The 19,540-nt window shown below is 41.1% G+C and overlaps 1 protein-coding gene across 1 annotated transcript in view; it reads right to left on the bottom strand.

Moving 5' to 3' along the window:
- The window catches only part of NFX1 (nuclear transcription factor, X-box binding 1), a 73,826-nt gene that overhangs the window by 15,559 nt on the left and 38,727 nt on the right, over nt 1–19,540 (bottom strand). The window contains exons 10-15 of the mRNA XM_037035722.1: nt 16,317–16,414; nt 12,743–12,773; nt 11,056–11,135; nt 10,107–10,215; nt 7,416–7,535; nt 3,123–3,202 (exon numbers count right to left, since the gene is read on the bottom strand). Of these exons, the coding sequence (XP_036891617.1) occupies nt 3,123–3,202; nt 7,416–7,535; nt 10,107–10,215; nt 11,056–11,135; nt 12,743–12,773; nt 16,317–16,414 (518 nt within the window). The remainder of the gene's footprint in view (nt 1–3,122; nt 3,203–7,415; nt 7,536–10,106; nt 10,216–11,055; nt 11,136–12,742; nt 12,774–16,316; nt 16,415–19,540) is intronic.

The following is a 19,540-nucleotide window of genomic DNA, read 5'->3' as shown; positions in this document are numbered from 1 at the left end:
TGGAAGTCTATTTCCTTTGCCAGACTGGGGAAGTTCTCCTTTATTATTTGTTCAAATAAGTTTTCCACTCGTGGCTGTTTCTTTCCCCCTTCTGGTACCCCTATAATCCGGATGTTGGAACGTTTAAAGATGTCCTGGAGGTTCCTAAGCCTCTCCTCATTTTTTTGAATTCTCATTTCTTCATTCCTTTCTGGTGGGATGTTTTGTTCTTCCTTCTGGTCCATTCCATTGATTTGAGTCCCAGTTTCCTTTCCATCACTATTGGTTTCCTGTGCATCTCCCTTCATTTCAATTAGTTTAGCCTTCATATGTTCCTCTAATTTGTGACTATAATCAACCAGTTCTGTGAGCATCCTGATAAATAGTGTCTTGAATTGTGCTTCTGAGAGGCTGGCAATTTCTCGGTCGCTTAGAGTTATTGGCTCTGGGACTTTGAGTTCTTCTTGCACCATCTTTTGGGTTGTTCGTGCCTGTTCCATAGCAGGATCAGAGCCCTAAAGTGTTCACTAGAACAGGGCAACTAAGTCGCTGGGTTGTGACGTTGTATGTGGGGGCGGGGTCAAAGAGGGACTATGGTGTCCTGTCCGCCGCCTGCCGCCACGACCCTCAGCGGTGCCGCAGTTGCTGCCGTCACCAGGCCCACGCGTTTCGTCCCACTGCACACGAGTGTGCCACCGCCGTCAGCCCTCGCCCCCTGGGGCCTGCGTGGTCTGTCTCACTGTGCGCGAATATGCGCCCGCGGTCTGCCCCGCACCCCAACTGGTTCCGGTCTGCCTGCGCGCCTGGGTCGGGGGCCCTGTCCTGCCCGACCCTGCTCACTGCTGGCTCCGCCTCTCTTACCGTCCCCGTTGAACGGTTAGTTGTAGTCGGACTTCCGTATAATTCAATTTTCTGTCCTTTGGTTGTGTCTTTGTTTCTCCAAATCTTTGTTTTATTCAAACTTGGTTGTGGGAGAAGGCACAGTGTTTCCACCTATGCCTCCATCTTGGCGGAAGTCCCCATAAATAAAGATAATCTTAAATCCTCAGACAATGTTTTCCAAACAGCTAGGGCAGAGCTGACAGACACCCCCCTAGAATGGGGGCACCGATGGCCCATGGTTTCAAAACTGCTTGCAGGACTCTTTTATGTAATTAAATACTCAACTTCCCTCCTGTCTCCTAGCTCATGGTCTCCACAGCTTTAGATGGCTCTGTTATACAAAAAAACTAAGAGTCAATAGGCCATGTAACTCCAAATTCATTTTTTTCTTAGAAATTGCCTCCTTCCAGGATTCCTCACTCCAGGAAAAAGATGCTGGAATTTTATTCCTGTGGAACCAAAGGTTACTTTTATATAACTACTCAAATTCTTTCAAGAACCCTCAAAATACAGTCATATACTCTGACTCTGGTGACACGTAACTTCTACTTTTGAAGAGACCTCCAAAGTCTAGGATGTACATGCTTGTAACGCTTTGAAAGCAGTATTTTAGTAGACTGTAGTTCCCCACCATTAAACACCTACTCTACTGCCAGAGTGCTGGGGACAATTTTTGCATATGCTGAGCCCTCTGTTGTCCCCTCCCCAGGAGTTGGCTCTATCCTCACTATCCTTTAGGGTGTTACTTTCTCTACAAATATCGTTGTCCCCGGGAAGAGGCCCCTTGTATCCCCTTCAGTACTTTGTACTTACACTCCACAAGGGCAGGGAACACAACTGTCTTGTTCATTTCTGAATCACCTGAACCTAGGCTTTACCTAGCTAATAGTAGGCACGCGATAAATATTTGTTGAATGAAGTCTGAATAAGCCATCAACACAAAGATAAGACATGAATGTCTTAAGAGTGGTTACTGTCAGAGGAAGTAAGATTTATAAAAGAAGCCCTGGCTGGTGTGACTCAGTGGATTGAGTGCCGGTCTATGGACCAAAGGGTCGCTGGTTGGATTCCCAGTCAGGGCACATGCCTGGGTTGGGGGCCAGGTCCCGGGTTGGGAGAATGCAAGAGGCAACCAAATGACGTTTCTCTCGTTCATCAATGTTTCTCTCCCTCTTCCTTCCCCTCTCTCTCTGAAAATAAATAAGTGAAATCTTAAAAAAGGTTTATAAAACAAGAATAAATACTAAGGACTATGACTTCACAACTACTCATAGGAAATAAACGGAAAAAAAATATGTCTATCAAGATAAGAATACTGAAAGTATGTTGTCATAAATGTCAAGAGTTTCAAGAATTGCTGGCCAAGGTGTTATGAAATAAGAAGAGTACGTTACAAAACAGTATAATCTTCAGACTAAGAGAAAATGTGTATCACACATGACTGGTAATCTACATACCAGAATGTTAAGACTATTTCCTTCTGGGTAGCAGAACTCTACCATGAATATGCATGTTTAAAAATAAACTTTTAAAGTGTTCCAAGGCTCTATAGTCAACAGTTTCAAATAAAGTTTAGAGGCTAAGAACAAGGATGCCCGTCCTTCATGACAGTGGCAGTGTGGAGGTGCAGGTGAGCTGGAGGAAGGCCTTTGGGCCTAGCAGTCAGGATGGGAAGCTGCATAGGGTGTACAGAGAAGAAACAGCGGCTACTAGTGGGGAGCCCACTCCGCCTCCTGGGATGCTCTCCCTGTAACACTTTTTCCCAGGCTGGTAACTTTTCCTCTTGCTGGTTAACCTAGAAGTTGTCTCAGAAAAAAACCAGAGTTTTGATTACTTTTTGTAATCAAAATGCTACTGATTGTATGATTTCATTTGTGTGACACTCTGGAAAAGGCAAAACTAATAGGGCAGGCAACAGATCACTGGTTGTCAGGGCCTAGAAGTGTGGAGGAAGAATAACTTCAGAGGGACACAAATGTTTTCTGGGGGGTGAATGAAGGGTTCTACATCTTGACTGTGGTGGTGGTTACATGAATGGATGAATGGTATTGTCAAAACTCAGACCTGTGCACTAACAAGGTAAATTTTATTTTATGCAAACTATACCTTCATTAAAAAAGAAAAAGAAAAAAAAAGTGTCAACAACAAGCCTGTGTTTCTTGGGAGTGTTAACTTTGAGAAATAGTAAGACTAACAACTCAAAATAATTCAATAAAAATAAATCCCTGGCTGGAATGATAAACACAAGAGAGAAAACTCACCTCATGTTTGCCCATGCACCATTTCTGAGTTAGGAAAGTACAAGGGGGACACTTCTCTTCGCTATGACAAGAATGATATACTGTAGAAAGAGAAAGGTAAAATTAGGAATAGTGTTTAAATAAAGCCACATTGACTAGTATACATGTCATAATGGCAAATGACAGGGAACTTTTAAACTTAGAGCACTTTAAAAATGGTCATAGGAAAGTAAAAAGTGGCTGGCTTTATGCCAAAGTGTTGAGGATAAGCATGAGTGAGAAAAGAAAGCCAACTGAGGCGGACAGACACGCCATGCCCAGAAGCAGAGAGGGAGGCAGCTTTCCTGCCCCATTTCCTGTGGCACAGCCCCGTGGTCTGTCCACTCCACTCAGTCATCCTTTGGGCCCTGCTCCACACAGCGACTGCTCACTTCTGCTCAGACATCACTGTTACTCATCCATCTAACATGCTTCCGCTGACTCCTTTCAGTTTCCTTGCTGCCAGTATGAGGTAGTTCACCCCAACTCACGCTCTACAACAAAGCCTTCCTTAGCTGACCACGCCCTGCCCTGAGCTCTCTCACACTTGCTGATGTCTCAGCTCCTACGCAGATGGCTTGCTGCCATGTTATCTGGCCCACCTTCATGTAATGGTTGGTTGTGTCAGGTGCCTCCCAAGAACATACGAACCTCAAGATAATGGGCTCTTTTTTCACCTTCTCTAAACCTCCCTTTATGGCTGACACCATACTGGATATACAACAAATACTCAAGAAAAGTTAAATGAATGTTGAACAAAAAAGGCTAAAAAAAAACCCTTCACAAATGGTTTTAAGTTCATACTATGGACATTAACCAGCAGGATTTGGACTTCATCTGTAACATCTGCAAAAGGATGCAGAGGAGGGAGTGGGTGAGTACTGGTTTGGGCATTTAACTTATGCCCGTGTGAACACCACAGCAGGGGCCTGCAGACTAAGCTGGGAGGGCCATCCTACGGTCCCCAGGGAAGGAACTTTTCACTTCATAAAGAACTTACTTCACTCTGGTTTATTTATTAACTTAAAAATTGAGAAGCAGTGGCCTACTTGTCAGCCTGAATCAGATGGCCAAACTTCTGTAAGTATCAAATCTGGTGACTTGAGTAATTTCAGGTTTGCCTCTGGGACTTGGTAAATGAAACGATGGGCCGGATAGGGTTCTAAGCAGAGGTGTCCAACCTTTTGGCGTCTCTGAGCCACACTGGAAGAAGAGTTGTTTTGGGACACACATTAAATACACTGTGACACATTATCACAAAAAAAACTCTTAATGTTTTAAGTAAATTTACAATTTTGGGTTGGGCGGCATGTACAGCCATCCTGGGCTGCACACGGCCTGCAGGTTGCAGGTTGAACAGCATCGTAAAGCCAGTGGCTAGACGGGACAGATATGAAAAAACGGGTGATAATATGTAGCACAGGCCTAAGTAGCAGACTGTTGGAGAAACACTGGAAACAACTTAAAAGTCCAGCAACATAAGACTGACTGAGTAAGGTATGGTCCATGTATGAACCAGAACACTCCACTGCCACTGAAAAATCTATTTATAATAAATATTCACTGATAAGGAGAGGGGCTTAAATTATAGGAAGAAAGAAAAACACTAGTAAAAATGAGTAAATTCAGTAGAATCCCACTTTTATTTTAGAAGGGAAAAAAAAAAGGTATATTTTCCCATGAACAAAGGTTCCCAAAATACAAACTAAGTCTCTAAAAGATGACATAAATGATATTTCAATCCTATGACTTTACCTTTTATTTTTTATTTTTTTATGAAATAAACATATAAAAGTTCTGAACTGGAAAGCATTATGCTGAGTGAAATAAGCCAGGCAGTGAAAGACAAATACCATATGATCTCACCCTTAATAGGAACCTAAACAACAAAACAAACAAGCAAAATATAACCAAAGGCACTGAAATAGAGAACAGGCTGACAGGGACGAGAGGGGAGACAGGAGGGAATTTTAGGAAAAAAGGGGAAGAATTTACAGGAAGAAATATAAAGGACACATTGATAAAAACTAAGGGGGGTGGGCTGGGATGGGAGTAAAAGACAGAAAACTACTTGAACAATAATTAAATTTAAAAAAAAATAAAGAGAGAAAAAATAGTTCTGGTCAAAATGGAGGTGTAGCTAGATGTACTTTGCCTCCTCACACCAACCAAGGGAAGGAAACAACCAATTAAAAAACAAATAACAACCAGAACTAACAAAAAATCAAACTGCACGAAAGTCTGACAACCAAGGAGTTAAAGAAGAAACATTCATTCAGACCAGTAGGAGGGGTGGAGACGGGGAGCTGGGGCAGAGAGGACATGTGGCTGGCGGACTAGGCGGTCCCATATTTATGTGTGGATAAACTGGGAGGAACAACTGGGGAGCGAAAGACCATGCAACCCAAGGCTCCAGCGTAGGCAAAATAAAGCCTCAGATCTTCTGGCTGTAAAAACCTGCAGGGGTTGTGGTGCCAGGAGAAAGTGCCAGTATCTTGAAAGCAGGGTGTGAGTCGGCCAAGTGGCATTGTTCCCTCTTTGACCCTTCCCCCACAGATGGAGCCACAAGACAGCAAAGTGGGTTGCTCTGCCCTGGTGCATACTTAAGGCTCTGCTTCTTACAACATAACAGGTGTGCTGAGACATAGAAATATAGCCCAAATGAAAGAACAGATCAAAACTAAAAAAAAAAACCAAAAACTAAGCAACAAGGAGATAGCCAACCTACTAGATGCAGAGTTCAAAATACTGGTAATTAGGATGCTCAGAGAAATGACTGAGTATGGACACAAAATAAAGGAATAAGTAAAGGCTATACAAAGTGAAATAAAAAAAAATACACAGGAACCAACAGTGAAGAGAAGGAAACAGGGATCCAAATCAATGATTTGGAACAAAAGGAAGAAATAAACATCCAATTGGAAAAAGAAGAAACAAAAATTCAAAAAAATGAGGAAAGGCTTAGGAATCTCTCAGACAACATTAAACGTTCTGACATCTAACATGAGGGTGCCAGATGGAGAAGAGGAAGAGCAAGAAATGGAAAATTTACTTGGAAAAATAATGAAGAAAACCTCCCCAATCTGGCAAAGGAAACAGACTTTCAGGAAGTCCAGGAAGCTCAGAAAATCCCAAACAAGTTGTACCCAAAGAGGAACACACCAAGACATTATCATAATTAAAATTTGATTATGTCTTGACATAAGATTAAAGACAAGGAGAAAATCTTGAAAGCAGCAAGAGAAAGGGAGAAATTTACCTATGAAGGAGTACCCATCAGACTGTCAGCTGATTTCTCAAAAGAAACCTTTCAGGCAAGAAGGGGCTGGAAAGAAGTATTCCAAGTCATGAAAGGTAAGGACCTACATTCAAGATTGCTCTATCCAGCAAAGCTTTCATTTAGAATGGAAGGGCAGATAAAGTGCTTCCCAGATAAGGTCATGTAAAAGGAGTTGATCATCACCTGCCTTTATTGTAAGAAATGTTAAAGGGACTTATCTAAAAAAAGATAAAGACTGAACAGTAAAATGACAACAAACTCACAACTATCAACAACTGAACCTAAAAAAACCCCCAAAACAAACTAAGCAAACAACTAGAACAGGAACAGAATCGCAGAAATGGAGATCACGTGGAGGGTTATCAGCAGGGAATTGGAAACGAGGAGTGGAGGAGCATGGGGGAAAAGGTACATGGAATAAGAAGCAAAATCAGTACATACAAAATAGTCAGAGGGAGACTAAGAATAGTATAGGAAATGGAGAAGCCAAAGAACTTATATGTGTGACCCATGGACATGAACTGAGAGGCAGGATTGCTGGAGGGAATGGGGTATCAGGTAGAGGGGGATAAAGGAGAGAAAAAAGAACAGGAAAACTGCACACAGTATAGTCAATAAAATATACTTAAAAAAAAGAAAGAAAGTCATATTGCTTCAACAACAACAAAACCCAAGTTACTTCAAATTTTGTAAAAAGATGCTCAACTTTGAAATATGCAACAAAAGTGGAGGCCACAAAGAAAGAACATCCCTAAAAGACAATACCAGTGAGGGCTTCTCCCAGCCTTTCAGGTGTTTGATGTCCACGGAGTGAAGCACCGGAGGGCACTGTGATTCCCAGCTGTGGCCGCGATCACAGAAGCAGTCCCCGAGCAACTCTGGGAGCAAGGGGTGCCATCCAGGATGACCTCAGAGCAGTGAAGACCATTGTGAAACACTCTAAATGACATGGTGTGAGCAGGTATAAGGTGTGGAGGCAAGGGGCTGGCACCCACCTGGATGGTCACATTCATGGACTCTGGCACAGGTTTGGGTACACTCAGGGGGCCTGGTACCACAGGGAACTGGAGGGTAGATCACTGATGCGCCACAGTGGCAGGTTAATTCATCAAAACCTGGCAGAGGAGCGGGTGAAACAAAATAACCCTTCATGAGTGTGGGATGAAGACACATACTTTACACATTTACATTTTATTTTCTTTATTTTATTCTGGCTTATATTTCTAGAGAATTGGCTACTGTTTTTTTTAAAGTTTGTATTGTGTGCAAGTCGAGCTGATGACAAAGGAGCAGATACTTATGAAGTGTTTCATTTGTACCTACAACAAACTCAAAGACCATGAACCCAAGACAGTTTTATATGTATTTTATAAACAAAAGACCTACAGGCCATCTCTTCTTGAGAGAACAAGGAGACTTCCACTAAAGGCACAGCTCTTTTTCAACTCTTTTGGTTAAGCAAATGGACAGAGATTATGAGAGCTACAGGTAATTAACAAACACACAAAAATATATATCTGAATATAAACTCCAGAGATCCACTGAAGCCATTCAAAAAATTCTTATAGGTCTATGGCACTTGAAATACGCTGAAATGAAGCACAGAACTATACCTGAGTTCATCGGGCACCGTTCATAAGCCAAATCAAAATGAGAGCTCACTTGGATCAGCTCTAACAAGCAGCCCATTTTGTCAAGATCTCTCCTAACCATCAGACCCTAAGAGGAGCCAGTTCTCCAGAGGGCCACGGTAGAGGCCAGGCCCTTAGCCATGGTTCTCAACTGTAGCACCAGAGTTAGGAAACCCAGGGCCCTCTAGGACCCCCAGCTTCCACTGTTCTTTTTCAGTCACCACTTTCCAGCAAACCCTTCAAAGGCTACATGGTGTGGTAAAAAAAAGCCCTGTAAGCCCTGGCTGGTGTAGCTCAGTGGATTGAGCATGGGCCTGTGAAGCAAAGGGTTGCCGGTTTGGTTCCCAGTCAGGGCACATGTCTGGGCCAGGTCCCCAGTGGGGGACATGTGAGGGACAACCACACATTGATGTTTCTCTCCTACTCTTTCTCCTTCCCTTTCCCTCTCTCTAGAAATTTAAAAAAAAAAAAAAGCCCTGTAAACAGTCAGGAGACTTAGGCTTCTAGTCCTAGACCTACCACTTACTTGCTCAGGGACTGTGGGCAAATCTCTCTGAGCTTTCTTTTCGTCAAATGGGGGTACCAAACTTTGACCTATCCACTCCACAAGCTTATTGTGAGGATGAACTAATATATGTGAAATAGCTAGGTAAGGGACTGTGTATTTTTTTTAATCCTTACCCACAGAAATGTTCATTAATTTTTAGAGAGAGAAAAAGGGGGAGGTGGGGTGAGGAGAAAAATATCAATGTGAGAAAGCAACATCAATAGTTGCTCTCATATATGCCCTGACCAGGGATTGAACCTGCAACCTAGGTATGTGCCCTGCTGGGAACTGAACCCACAACCTTTTGGTATATGAGATGGTTCTTCAACCAACTGCACCACCCAGCAAGGGTGCCATGTATGTTTTTCTACAGAACCCTAAAGCACTGACTTAACTCCTTTTTGAAAGGAGGCAAGCTTATTATTCTAGAGAAGACATTTTGGTAAACCCCGATTTAGGACAATCTTTTAGCGCAGCAGTTCTGAAAGTGAACCCTGTTGATCCTAGGGGTGCCTAGAGCCTTTCAGAAAGTCCACAAGGTCAAAACTGTTTTCATAATAACATTACTTACTTTTCCCACCATGTTCACATTTACGCTACTGGTGCAAAAGCAAAACAACTGCAGGCAATGGTGCAAATCAAGGCAGCAGCATCAAACTGTAATCATTGTATTTGTCAGTGCCAAGCATTCACAGTAAGTAAAAAATGACAGTTTCACTTAAGTCCTCGATGAAGCAGTTACAAAAATCCTGAATTTTTAAAACATGCAACACCTAACTATTTACTCAGGGGCACTCACCCTTTTTTCCCTGAGATTGTCAAATAGAAAAATAACAACAGCCAACATAACAGTTGCCATCCAGTATGAATGGCCTGTCTTGAACCATAAATATGCAGGTCATGTAACAGAGTTGCATTTTATTGGTCATGCTGCAAAATAAACTTGCTTCTGATTGGTTAACTTTTGGTACCAGAAATTCTTATATACAACTATAAGCAACTGGTTTTTAAAAAGCCACTTTGGAATAAAAAGGGTAGGTAATTCCTATTATTATTCTTTTGTAAATCAAAATTATACATATTTTTGTCAGATTGGCAAAAATATATTTTTTGATATGTTACAGAATTTTAGTAATTAGTTTATGTGTGCCATGAGATGAAAAAGGTTGAATACAGCTGATGTAGAGAAAGAAGAATTGCTGAGGACAGAACTTGGGTCTATAATATTTAAGAGGCAGGGAAAAGAAGTATTAATTAAGCGGCAGGTAAAAGAGGTATTTATTAATGAACTAGGCTCCATCTTAGGATCTTTGCCTATATCCCGAGTTTCCTACATCCAGGAACAATATAGCACTAGGCATAACTTTAAAAAAACTCAACATATCTGAAATACTAAGGCTTATTAGTAGAGTAATTCATACCAATCTAAGCATATCTTTCTTTCAAAACATATCATGCCTAAATTTCTAGAATATTCTTACAATAAAGTGTACAGTAAGGACACTCACTGGCTTGCCAGCATGTCTGGCAGTTCCCACGATGACAGGGTTCTTCACATCTATGAAGGCCACAGCGGAGTTTCCTCCCACAAATCAAAGGACACTTGTGCTCCTTATCCTAGGAAGAGATGTATATTTGTTTATAATCCATAAACAAGATTAATAACAAAGAAAAACTCCCCACATTTACGGATGAAATGATGTCTGAGATTAGCTCCAAAACAATCACAGGAGGTAGAGTCAGTGGAGATATGGATGAAACATGTTAGTCACGAGCTGATCACTACTGAAGTTGGACACTGGGTATAGGGCCTTACAGCAGTCTCACCTGCTATTCTGTTAGAAATTGCCAGTAACAACAGGAAGTCTTTAAGCCTTCAAACACTGGTTTATAAATAAGTTTGATATACTGTACAATTTCATCACTCTTCACCATGTCATTAAGTTTTAAAAGTAACAATTACGTATTTTTATATACACATATGTGCATGTGTACATATGTGCACTATCTCACTATTGGTACTATGTTATTTGTACACACACACACACTCGACGAGATACTGCAGTACTGACTGCCAGGAAGTGCTTCCTTCAGTTCCACAGAAGGGAATATTTCAGATGACTAAAACTTGCTCTTTTCAAAAATGCCACACTCATTTGCCTACTAACTTGACAAAAGGTGTATTCGAAACCTAAAGCCCCAGATGCTAAGGTCAGGCAGAGGCAGCACACAGTCTCTTGCAGAGGACTGTATTTTCATGTGGTGGTCTTGGCTCTGAGGCCTGAGGCCTCTGCCCTTCTTTCTCTTCCTCCATGTTGCCACTGGCTGGCTTTTTAACCAGGCTGAGATCAGCCTGATCTGGGCAGCTCAAGGGCTTCCTTCCAGTAATTTCTAAATCTGGGCTGCACTCCAAATGGCCGAGGCAATCTGACTGTGCCTAATGACAGGCCCACTTACCACACAGCATATCTCATTGCATTTATGCCGTCCACACAACCGTTTCTTGTTACACCGCTTGTCACACATGAATGTAGCATCTGTTGTGGCCAATTAAACAGGAAAACAAAGCAGAGGATATTAACATTCATTCAACAAATATGTGATTGACTACAGGCTTAAGAAATACAGATGTAATAATGTAAATAAGTGGTAAAAATGTTATGGTGAAAATATATGTTAAAATAGCATACCACTTTTCTCTTGTCAGATAGTCAAATAGAAAAGACAACAGCCCTGACTGGTGTGGCTCAGTGGGTTGGGTGCTGGATCATCAGGGCACACGCCTGGACTGCAGGCCAGGTCCCCAGCTGCAGGCGTGTATGAGGCAGCCAATTGATGGTTCTCTTGAACATCTATGTTTCTCTCCCTCTCTCCCTCCCTTCCCCTGTCTAAAAATAAATACAATCTTTTAAAAAATAAATAACAGTGCATTAATGTTATAATTTTTTCAAATTATGTTTTTAATAACCAACATTCTGACCGAAGCTTTGAGGCAGGTATTTCTCATCAGCTTCCAAACAGCCACTGACCACCTTCGTCAGGCTAGCAAATCCTTCATTTTGTTCAGAAACGGGCACCCATGGGCTCAGTTCAAAAGCTGTCTGGGACTACCTGTCGTGGCAGTGCCACTCCCCTTGTTAGTGCAGGGTTTAGGCAGTATATTGGGAGCCTTTTAGGATTCTTTCTCGCTCTTAAGAAGAGAAGTTTAAGAATCTCCCTTTCTTTCCTCTCTGTGTTGTTGGGTGAGAACCCAATGTGTGGTATTAAAGCTAACTTTATACCCATGAGGGAAAAACAAAAAAAGTCACAGGGAAGCTGACCTAGATCTTGGAATTACTAAGCTTAGAATTAACTAACCTTGGACTTGTTCTGTCTCCATACTGTCTGTTATGTGAGACAGTAAGGTCCCCTATTGCTAAAGTCACTTTTCCTTGGCTTTTCCAATGCCTGCAGCCTAAGAAATATCCTCAGCAATTAGCTTTCTTCCTGACCAGAACAAGATACATTTATCTTCTATCACTTTTCAAAAAAGGTTTCAAGGTGGCCTAAACAAAAGATTATGTGACGGTTAGCAAAGCAGAAACAGAGCCATAATAGAATGGGACATCAGGATCAAGGACAAAGGCAGAAACAGTATTAAAGGTGATGAAGGCTGCTGGCTGAGCCCGTTCCAGGTATCCAACATCCTATCAAGGCTTATGGGAAACAAGCATCAGAATCTGTGTGTAAAAAGTCTGCTCCATTAGATATTATTTACCTTGCTTCCCCCCACCAATACTTGATTGTGAAAATTTTCAAACATATAAACAAAATAAAACAATTTTACAGTGAACACTCATATGTCCACTACCTAGATTCTACCATCAGTTATTTTTTCACATATCTATTTTCTATCTACCCACCAATTTATCTTTTTTTGATGCTTTTAAAAGCTGCAGGCATGAAATATGCTTCCCCTGAACTTTTCAGCACTTCATTAACTAGAATTCAATTCATGATTATTCTTCCTTTTCTTATGAGATAAAAATTATATACAATACAATGCACAAATGTTGTGTTCCTTTGCTGAATTTTGACAGTGCATAATCCCACAGAATGCTACCTTTACCTCAGAAAGTTCCCTCAGGCCCCTTCCCAGTCATACCTTCACTTTTGAGATTAGTACATGGAAGCTCCTATGGAAAAAGAAAAAGAAACAGTAAGTACTTTAAGAGTAAATGAAACAAAACAACTATAATATAATGCTAAATGTAGCATGCATATCCCAAACATGCTGTACTTCTCCGGCAGTCAATTTATTCACCAAGTTTACCTGTCTAGAGCAATGTTAGCCCAGTCTCTATATTGATATGCTTTGCTCACAGCAGGGCCCCAGGTTTACTAACTGTTCATGTAAATAAAAATGTTAACAGTCTTTGTGCCCTGGCCTCCAAATGCATAATAGATTATTATAAAACCTGAATGAAAAAAAGGCTGCTAAAGGTGGGCAAAGCAAAGAGAAATAACTGCCTGGTAGGGGTACATACAGAAAAAGAAAAAAAAAAGAGCAGATATAAAAACTGAAAATACGTAACCATCTGATGGTATTTAACGTAGGGGCAAACAGCTCTACACACTCAGGAGCACCCCTGATAACCTAGCCGGACTGCAGCAAAGTGGAATTACAGCGTACCACTAGCATTTAAAGTTTTGTTACTTTGGTTTCCATTATGCATGAATAGCCCCAAAAGTCTATCACATGGACTTTTGCTGAGGCCTGATCCTGAACAACACCTGTGGTGAGGCTGGTCCACGGGGAGCAAGTCAGTCCCTTCGGGCAGCGTGAGCCTGGCTGGCTGTCCAGCAACAACATCTGTATTTGGCTTTGATGCCATTTACAGGTTGCGTTGTACTCAGAAATTAGCAAAGTGATAAAAACTTTTTTCTTTGTGAAAATGACCCCGAGGAAAAGGAGACAGCTACTAGAGTTGATAACAAATGAAGAAGTCTATGAAACTGAAGCTTTTTGTCTAAGAGATGTTTTAGATAAATTAATGTGTTGGCTGGGTTTGACAATATAAAGAAGTTCCCTGTGTGCTCTGTAGAGATATAAAGCAAAGGTGACTCATGAAACTGCCCGAGCGAGTTTTCCGGTTAATGCAAATGCTGGGTTGCACAGAGGAAATGACATCCTGGAGTTATGCCTACAACTGTAAGGAAAGCCAGAGTTCCTCTTAATTTCTATAATAACTATGAATTGCCAATAAAAACTTAAATACAGTATTCTTTACAAAGAAGCAGTAAGTCAAAGACTTACTTACTTACTTACTTACATACATTGCTCAAAGACTCCCACTAAGGTGATTAAAAGAAAATAGCCCCTGGCGCTTTAAGAAATAAGTTTTATTTATCTAGAAAACTTGTGTCCATGGAAAAATCTATTCCACTACAAAGATATTTCATGAAAAACCTATATTCATGAAAATCTGGCTAAACAATGAGGTGACAATTATCAGCGTTTCAAAAAGGGTTTCCACTTTGTTCAAGGGTTTAATAGAATTCATGTTGACAGTGAACTTGTACAGCAATTTTATAATAAGACTTTTATTTGCAAAAATTCCATTTTCACATAGGTTCTCAAGATTATACTCACTGCCATGGGGTCCACTATTAGAGGGAGTGAAGACAGAGGGTGAATGAGGAGCAAAAAGGCTGAGCACGAATGGGCCTGCTGGGGAGAACAGCACGGCGACAGCAGCCCTTTCCCGCTCACACACCCCAGCACTGCTCACGGCTCTTCGTCACAAAGAGCACGTCTGGACACTATTAGATTGGTGGTTACTAAATCGTAGCATCTCAGTCTTCAAGCTTGCGCCTAAAAGTATAAAGTGGCCCTGCACCTGACATTCACACACCTTTCTGCCCCATGTATTCTGTGGTTTCTTCCAGAAAACACAAAACAAAAAAGATCCCATAATGTTCATATAAATTTTGCATGTAAACTGTGCTTTTACATTTTTTTCTGTTATTCTGAACCTTAACTATTAGTGTAACTCCCAATTTATGGATTATATCCTCAAAATCATTTGCAAGTCAGGAGATACCAAGACCTCGGGCTGTATTTAAGAAATACACCAAGCCGTGGCTGGTGTAGCTCAGTGGACTGAATGCGGGCCTGGGAACTGAGGGATCATGGTTCAATTCCCAGTCAGGGCACATGCCTGGATTGCAGGCTAGTTCCCAGAGGGAGACACATGAGAGGCAACCACACATTGGTATTTCTCTCCCTCTCTCCTTCCCTTCCCCTCGAGAAGATAAAAATGAATAAAATCTTAAAAAAAAAAAAAGAAAACCAACTGCTCAGAATTCTGTCTCCATTGGCCTTTGCTCTGCTGGGACAGGTGCTGATACGCACGGAAATACAGCAGTAGGTCAGAGAGCGAGACAGATCAACACTCAGTTTGTTCACGCTGATCATCCAAAGACTTCCACAGGAAGGCTCACTGCCTCTCCTGGTTACATACACAGGAACTGGCATCGTGGCCTTATTCCAAAATGGTGAGACATCCATTTTGTAAACACAAAGTCCAATCCAAACTTCCAGGGCAGAAAGTAGACAACCTGACTATACTTACCAACTTATAAAACAGTCATATGGTGAATAATCAACATTATACAAAGAGAGATGTGACTTTTGTCACTGGCTTTTGAGAGGTAATATCTAAGTCCTTGGAGCACCATGCCTGACAGGAGTGTCGTTGTATATACAGGGCCTTGGGTCACAAGGGACTTGGGTCGCATAGTCTAATAATATGATGTAAGGTATAGGCTGGCCACACTGGGTAGTCTTAGGTTAGTGCTGACCATATCAGAAAGACCAATGATGCGATTTAGGGTGGAGGCTTTGGGTGACACAGTATAAACAGACTTCGGGAAGGATTGGAGACTGAGATCAGCTACAATAGCAGTCAATTATGTCTACATGACAGAGATCCAATAAAAACTGGGTGAACATCCCTGGCTGGCAATACTCCATTGTACTGTCACACACTGATGCTGAAAAAGTAATGCTGTTCCAACTGCATGGGAAGAGGACAACTGGAAGCTTACCAACTTGGTACTTTCTTGAACTCTGCCCTACGTGCTTTTTCCTTTGGCTGATTTTAATCTGTATCCTTTCCTTGTAATATACTGTAACTGTGGATGTAACAGATTTCACTGGATTCTGTGAGTCCTTCTAGTGAATATCAAACCTTGAGGGTTGTCTTGGGGACCACTTAACTTGTAGTTGGTACTGGAAGTGAGGGTGGTCATGTAGACTGTTCTATCTAATTCAGTAGTTGTCCAAACTCTTGCAGTGGGTGTCAGAAGTGAGGGTAATCTTTCGGACTATGTCCCCCCTAACTTCTTAGAGGGACGTTCCCTCTAACTGCTGTGAAGTTAACTCTTTGCAACAGCGCTATTGTTCTTCTCTTCCAGCATCTAGCATCGTCACATTGCATTTGTTGGAGCCATCTGCATACATGCCTTACACCCATGACTAGACTCTGAGCCTTGAGTGCTGGCTCCCTCCTCCTTCCTAGATACCTACCCTATAACTGGTCCATAGTAGGTGTCAGTATACACTGGCAGGACTGAATGACAGGAAGAAAACTGAGGTTATTTTGATTCCTCCCCTTCTTGAATCACCAATTTAAAAGGCACTGGTGGCAACAACTGTAGCATTTTTAAGGATTTACCTTTGTTCTGAAAGAGCATCTGCAGGAAATGACTGATGTACGAGAGCACGGTCCACAGTCTCCTTCATGGCAGAGCTTTTCACAGGTATGAATAAAATCTTTAATAAAAATAAAAAGATCTAGGAATGAAAACTGCAACTACTCATTTCAGACTCCCAAATTCACTAGCATCATTGGTCTTCTACCTCTGTTCCCTACAGCCCCAGAATCAGAGTTGAGGGAAGGGTATATCGTCAGTGCCCTTCCCCCATTTTCCCTTCTTCCAGCAGGCGGGGCCTTTCCCAGCAAGGACAGGACCCGGCATCAGTCACTGGAATATGCCTTGGACTGCAGGGTGCCGTGCCTATGTAAAAGAACAGGTCTGTTTCCTCACTTAGGCCACAAGTCTCCGGGTTAGACTTAAATGTCCTTAAAATTGTAGCCATAAGTGACTTTACTAACATGCTCTTGACTGACAATCACCTGGGGATCAAAAATCATCAGAAGCCATGATCTATAATTTCTCTGACTAAAGCTCTGTGATCGTTTGTTGACAGGTGGCCCGTCATTCCTTCTGTTAAACTAGGTTTAGGGCAAGTCCTGTTTCAAGGACCCCTCAGGGATCACCCAGAGTCTCTTTAGCCTAATTGGATCTCTGACTCTAGAATCTGCTTCTTGAAGATAACGTATAATTGGATCTATCTTGCTTTTTACTTTCTAAATTTGGTTGGACAATCTGTTTTTTGTTTAATCCATTCACATTGTTACAATTGCTAAAAGGATTTGTGTGCCATTTCACTTAGTTTTTTACTCGTCTCCTGCCTTTATTAAACCTAATCTTCCTTTAGTGCTTCCTTTTGCATTAAGTGAATATTAAGTGTAACATTTTTTTTCTTTAATAGTATTTTTTAACTACATTTTAAAAGTTATTTTCTTAATGGTTACTCTAGGGGCTTATCACACGCCCCTTATCAGAACTGACTTCAGATTTAATTAACTGACCTAATTCGAGTGAGATACAAAAGCCTCACTCCAAATAGCTATACTCCCTTTTCTCTTTTGTGCTATTATTGTTATCCATATGACATATATGTCTATGTTACAAACCTGATAATATAATAATTATTAATTTACATAATGTTATAGTCTACTAAAGAAGCTGAGAAAAGAGAACATTATATACTTAGAGTTTGTTACATTTTCTTATTTACCATTTTTGGTTCCCTTCCTTTGTTTCTGTGAACCTGAGTTCCCCTCTGGTGTCACTCCTTTACTCCGATACCGCGCTGATCCCACTCACCTCCCTTCTGCTGTTCTTATCAGATATATTTCTATATATTATGGGCCAAACTAATTATAAACATATTATTTTATACAAGTGCATTTTAATATCAGTTGAGAAAAGAATATGCATTTATACTATCTTTTATAATTATGTAATACCTTTACTCTTTGTTTTTCTCATATGGATTTGAATTTACATGTGAGTTTACTTGCTTTCTGCCTAAAGAACTTCCTGCAGTATCATTCATTGTAAAGTAGCACCAAATTTTCCATTTGTATTAAGACAGTTTCACGGGATATAAGATTCTTGGTTGGCAGGTCTTTTTCTTTCAGCACTTTGAACAGGTCATTCTACCACTTTCTGGCTGTGATGCAGTATTATCTATCATTTCCCATGAGAAGTCTGCTGTTAATCTCATACAGGTTACCCTGGGTCATTTTTCTCTTACTACTTTAAAGATTTTCTCCTAATCTTGGGCTTTCAACATTTTTACTATTTGTCTAGGTGTGGAGCTCTTTGAATTTACCCTTTCTGAGTCTGCTGGGCTTCTTGGATAGACAGGTTAATGTTTGTTTGTTTTTTTAATAAATTTGGACAGTTTTCAAGTCATTATCCTCTGAATATTTTTCTCCTCTTTTCTCCCCTCCTGGTATTCCCATTACATATATGTTTATTTGCTTAAAGGTGTCCCACATTTCTTTGAGGCACTGTTCACTTTTCTTCATTCTATTCTCTCTCTGTCCTTTGGATTACATAATCTCTATCAATGTATCTTCACATTTATTCATCTTTTTTTCTGCCAGCTCAAATCTACTGTTGAGCCCCTTTAGTGAATTTTTCATCTTAATTATTGGACTTTTCAACTCCAGATTTTCCTTTTGGTTCTTTTTTATCATTTCTATCTCTATTGATATTCTCGATTTGATGAGACAAGGTCTTTATACCTTCCTTTACCTCTTTAAGCATGGTTTCCTTTAGTTCTTTCAGCATGCTACCTTCAAGTTTTTGCTAAATCTGACATAATTCACTCTTACAGAAAACAGAAAATTCTGTTGTCTGTGTTTTTCCCTGTTTCTTTGCATACTTCCTATTTTTTTTTGCTGGAAACCAGGCATTTTTGGTAATACACTGTTTGTAGCAACTCTGGATACTGCTTTCTCTCGCTCTCCCCACAGCATTTTTGTTGTTGTTTACTTATTTGTTTTGTGACTTATCTAGGCTGGTTTAGTGAAGTCCATTTCCCTATGGTATGAAGCCCCTGGTGTCACCCTTTGGATGGCAGATCTTGAGGTATGCAGTCACCCAGGCATGACAATGGTTTCAACAGAGCTCTCTCCAACTATCTCTTTCCCCCCATCTCTCTGCTAAGCCGTCTGCCTCATTGGGTGTTACTGTCAATTCTGAGGCTCTACAATAATTGCTGACTGGTTGCTTTTCTATTTTCAACAATGCCTTGAAGAATAAATAGCTCAGTTTGATCGGAGAAAATATGGGCAGGGGTAGTCTTGGATGTAAGTCTGCGAGGTTTGTTCTGACCCCAAGAAGGATCCTTTTAGTCATCTCTTTCCCTGGTTCTTTCTGGTGAACTAGTTGGCCTGTAGTTTAGCTTATTGTTCTTAATTAAGAGATGTTACTGTTTTCTAAAGGGCCTTAACCCTAAACTTTCCCCTATACTCCATTTTAAATTAAAGTCAGCTCCTTTGGGGAATACTTTGGAGCTTGTTTTCTTTTGGACTGCCTCTCCCCCTGGGAAGTCTCAGAGGTTACTCTGGGTTCTGGATTGGATAGTAGCCTCCGATTTCCTTGGCACAATTTTCCTAGTGTGAAACCTCTGCCCTACAAGTGAGCCAGGGTGAGGGTGACAGGGGTCCCAGCGTTCTCACCTATTGTGATTGGGGTAGAGCCTCTGACTCATAAAGGAAGAGAGCCTCGGACCTCTCAGCTGTGCTTACCGGAAATT

Source organism: Sturnira hondurensis, unplaced genomic scaffold, assembly GCF_014824575.4.
Source record: "Sturnira hondurensis isolate 20B ecotype Veracruz unplaced genomic scaffold, ASM1482457v3 Scaffold0022566, whole genome shotgun sequence".
Taxonomy (NCBI): domain Eukaryota; kingdom Metazoa; phylum Chordata; class Mammalia; order Chiroptera; family Phyllostomidae; genus Sturnira; species Sturnira hondurensis.
This window is presented reverse-complemented; position numbering and strand designations above follow the sequence as displayed.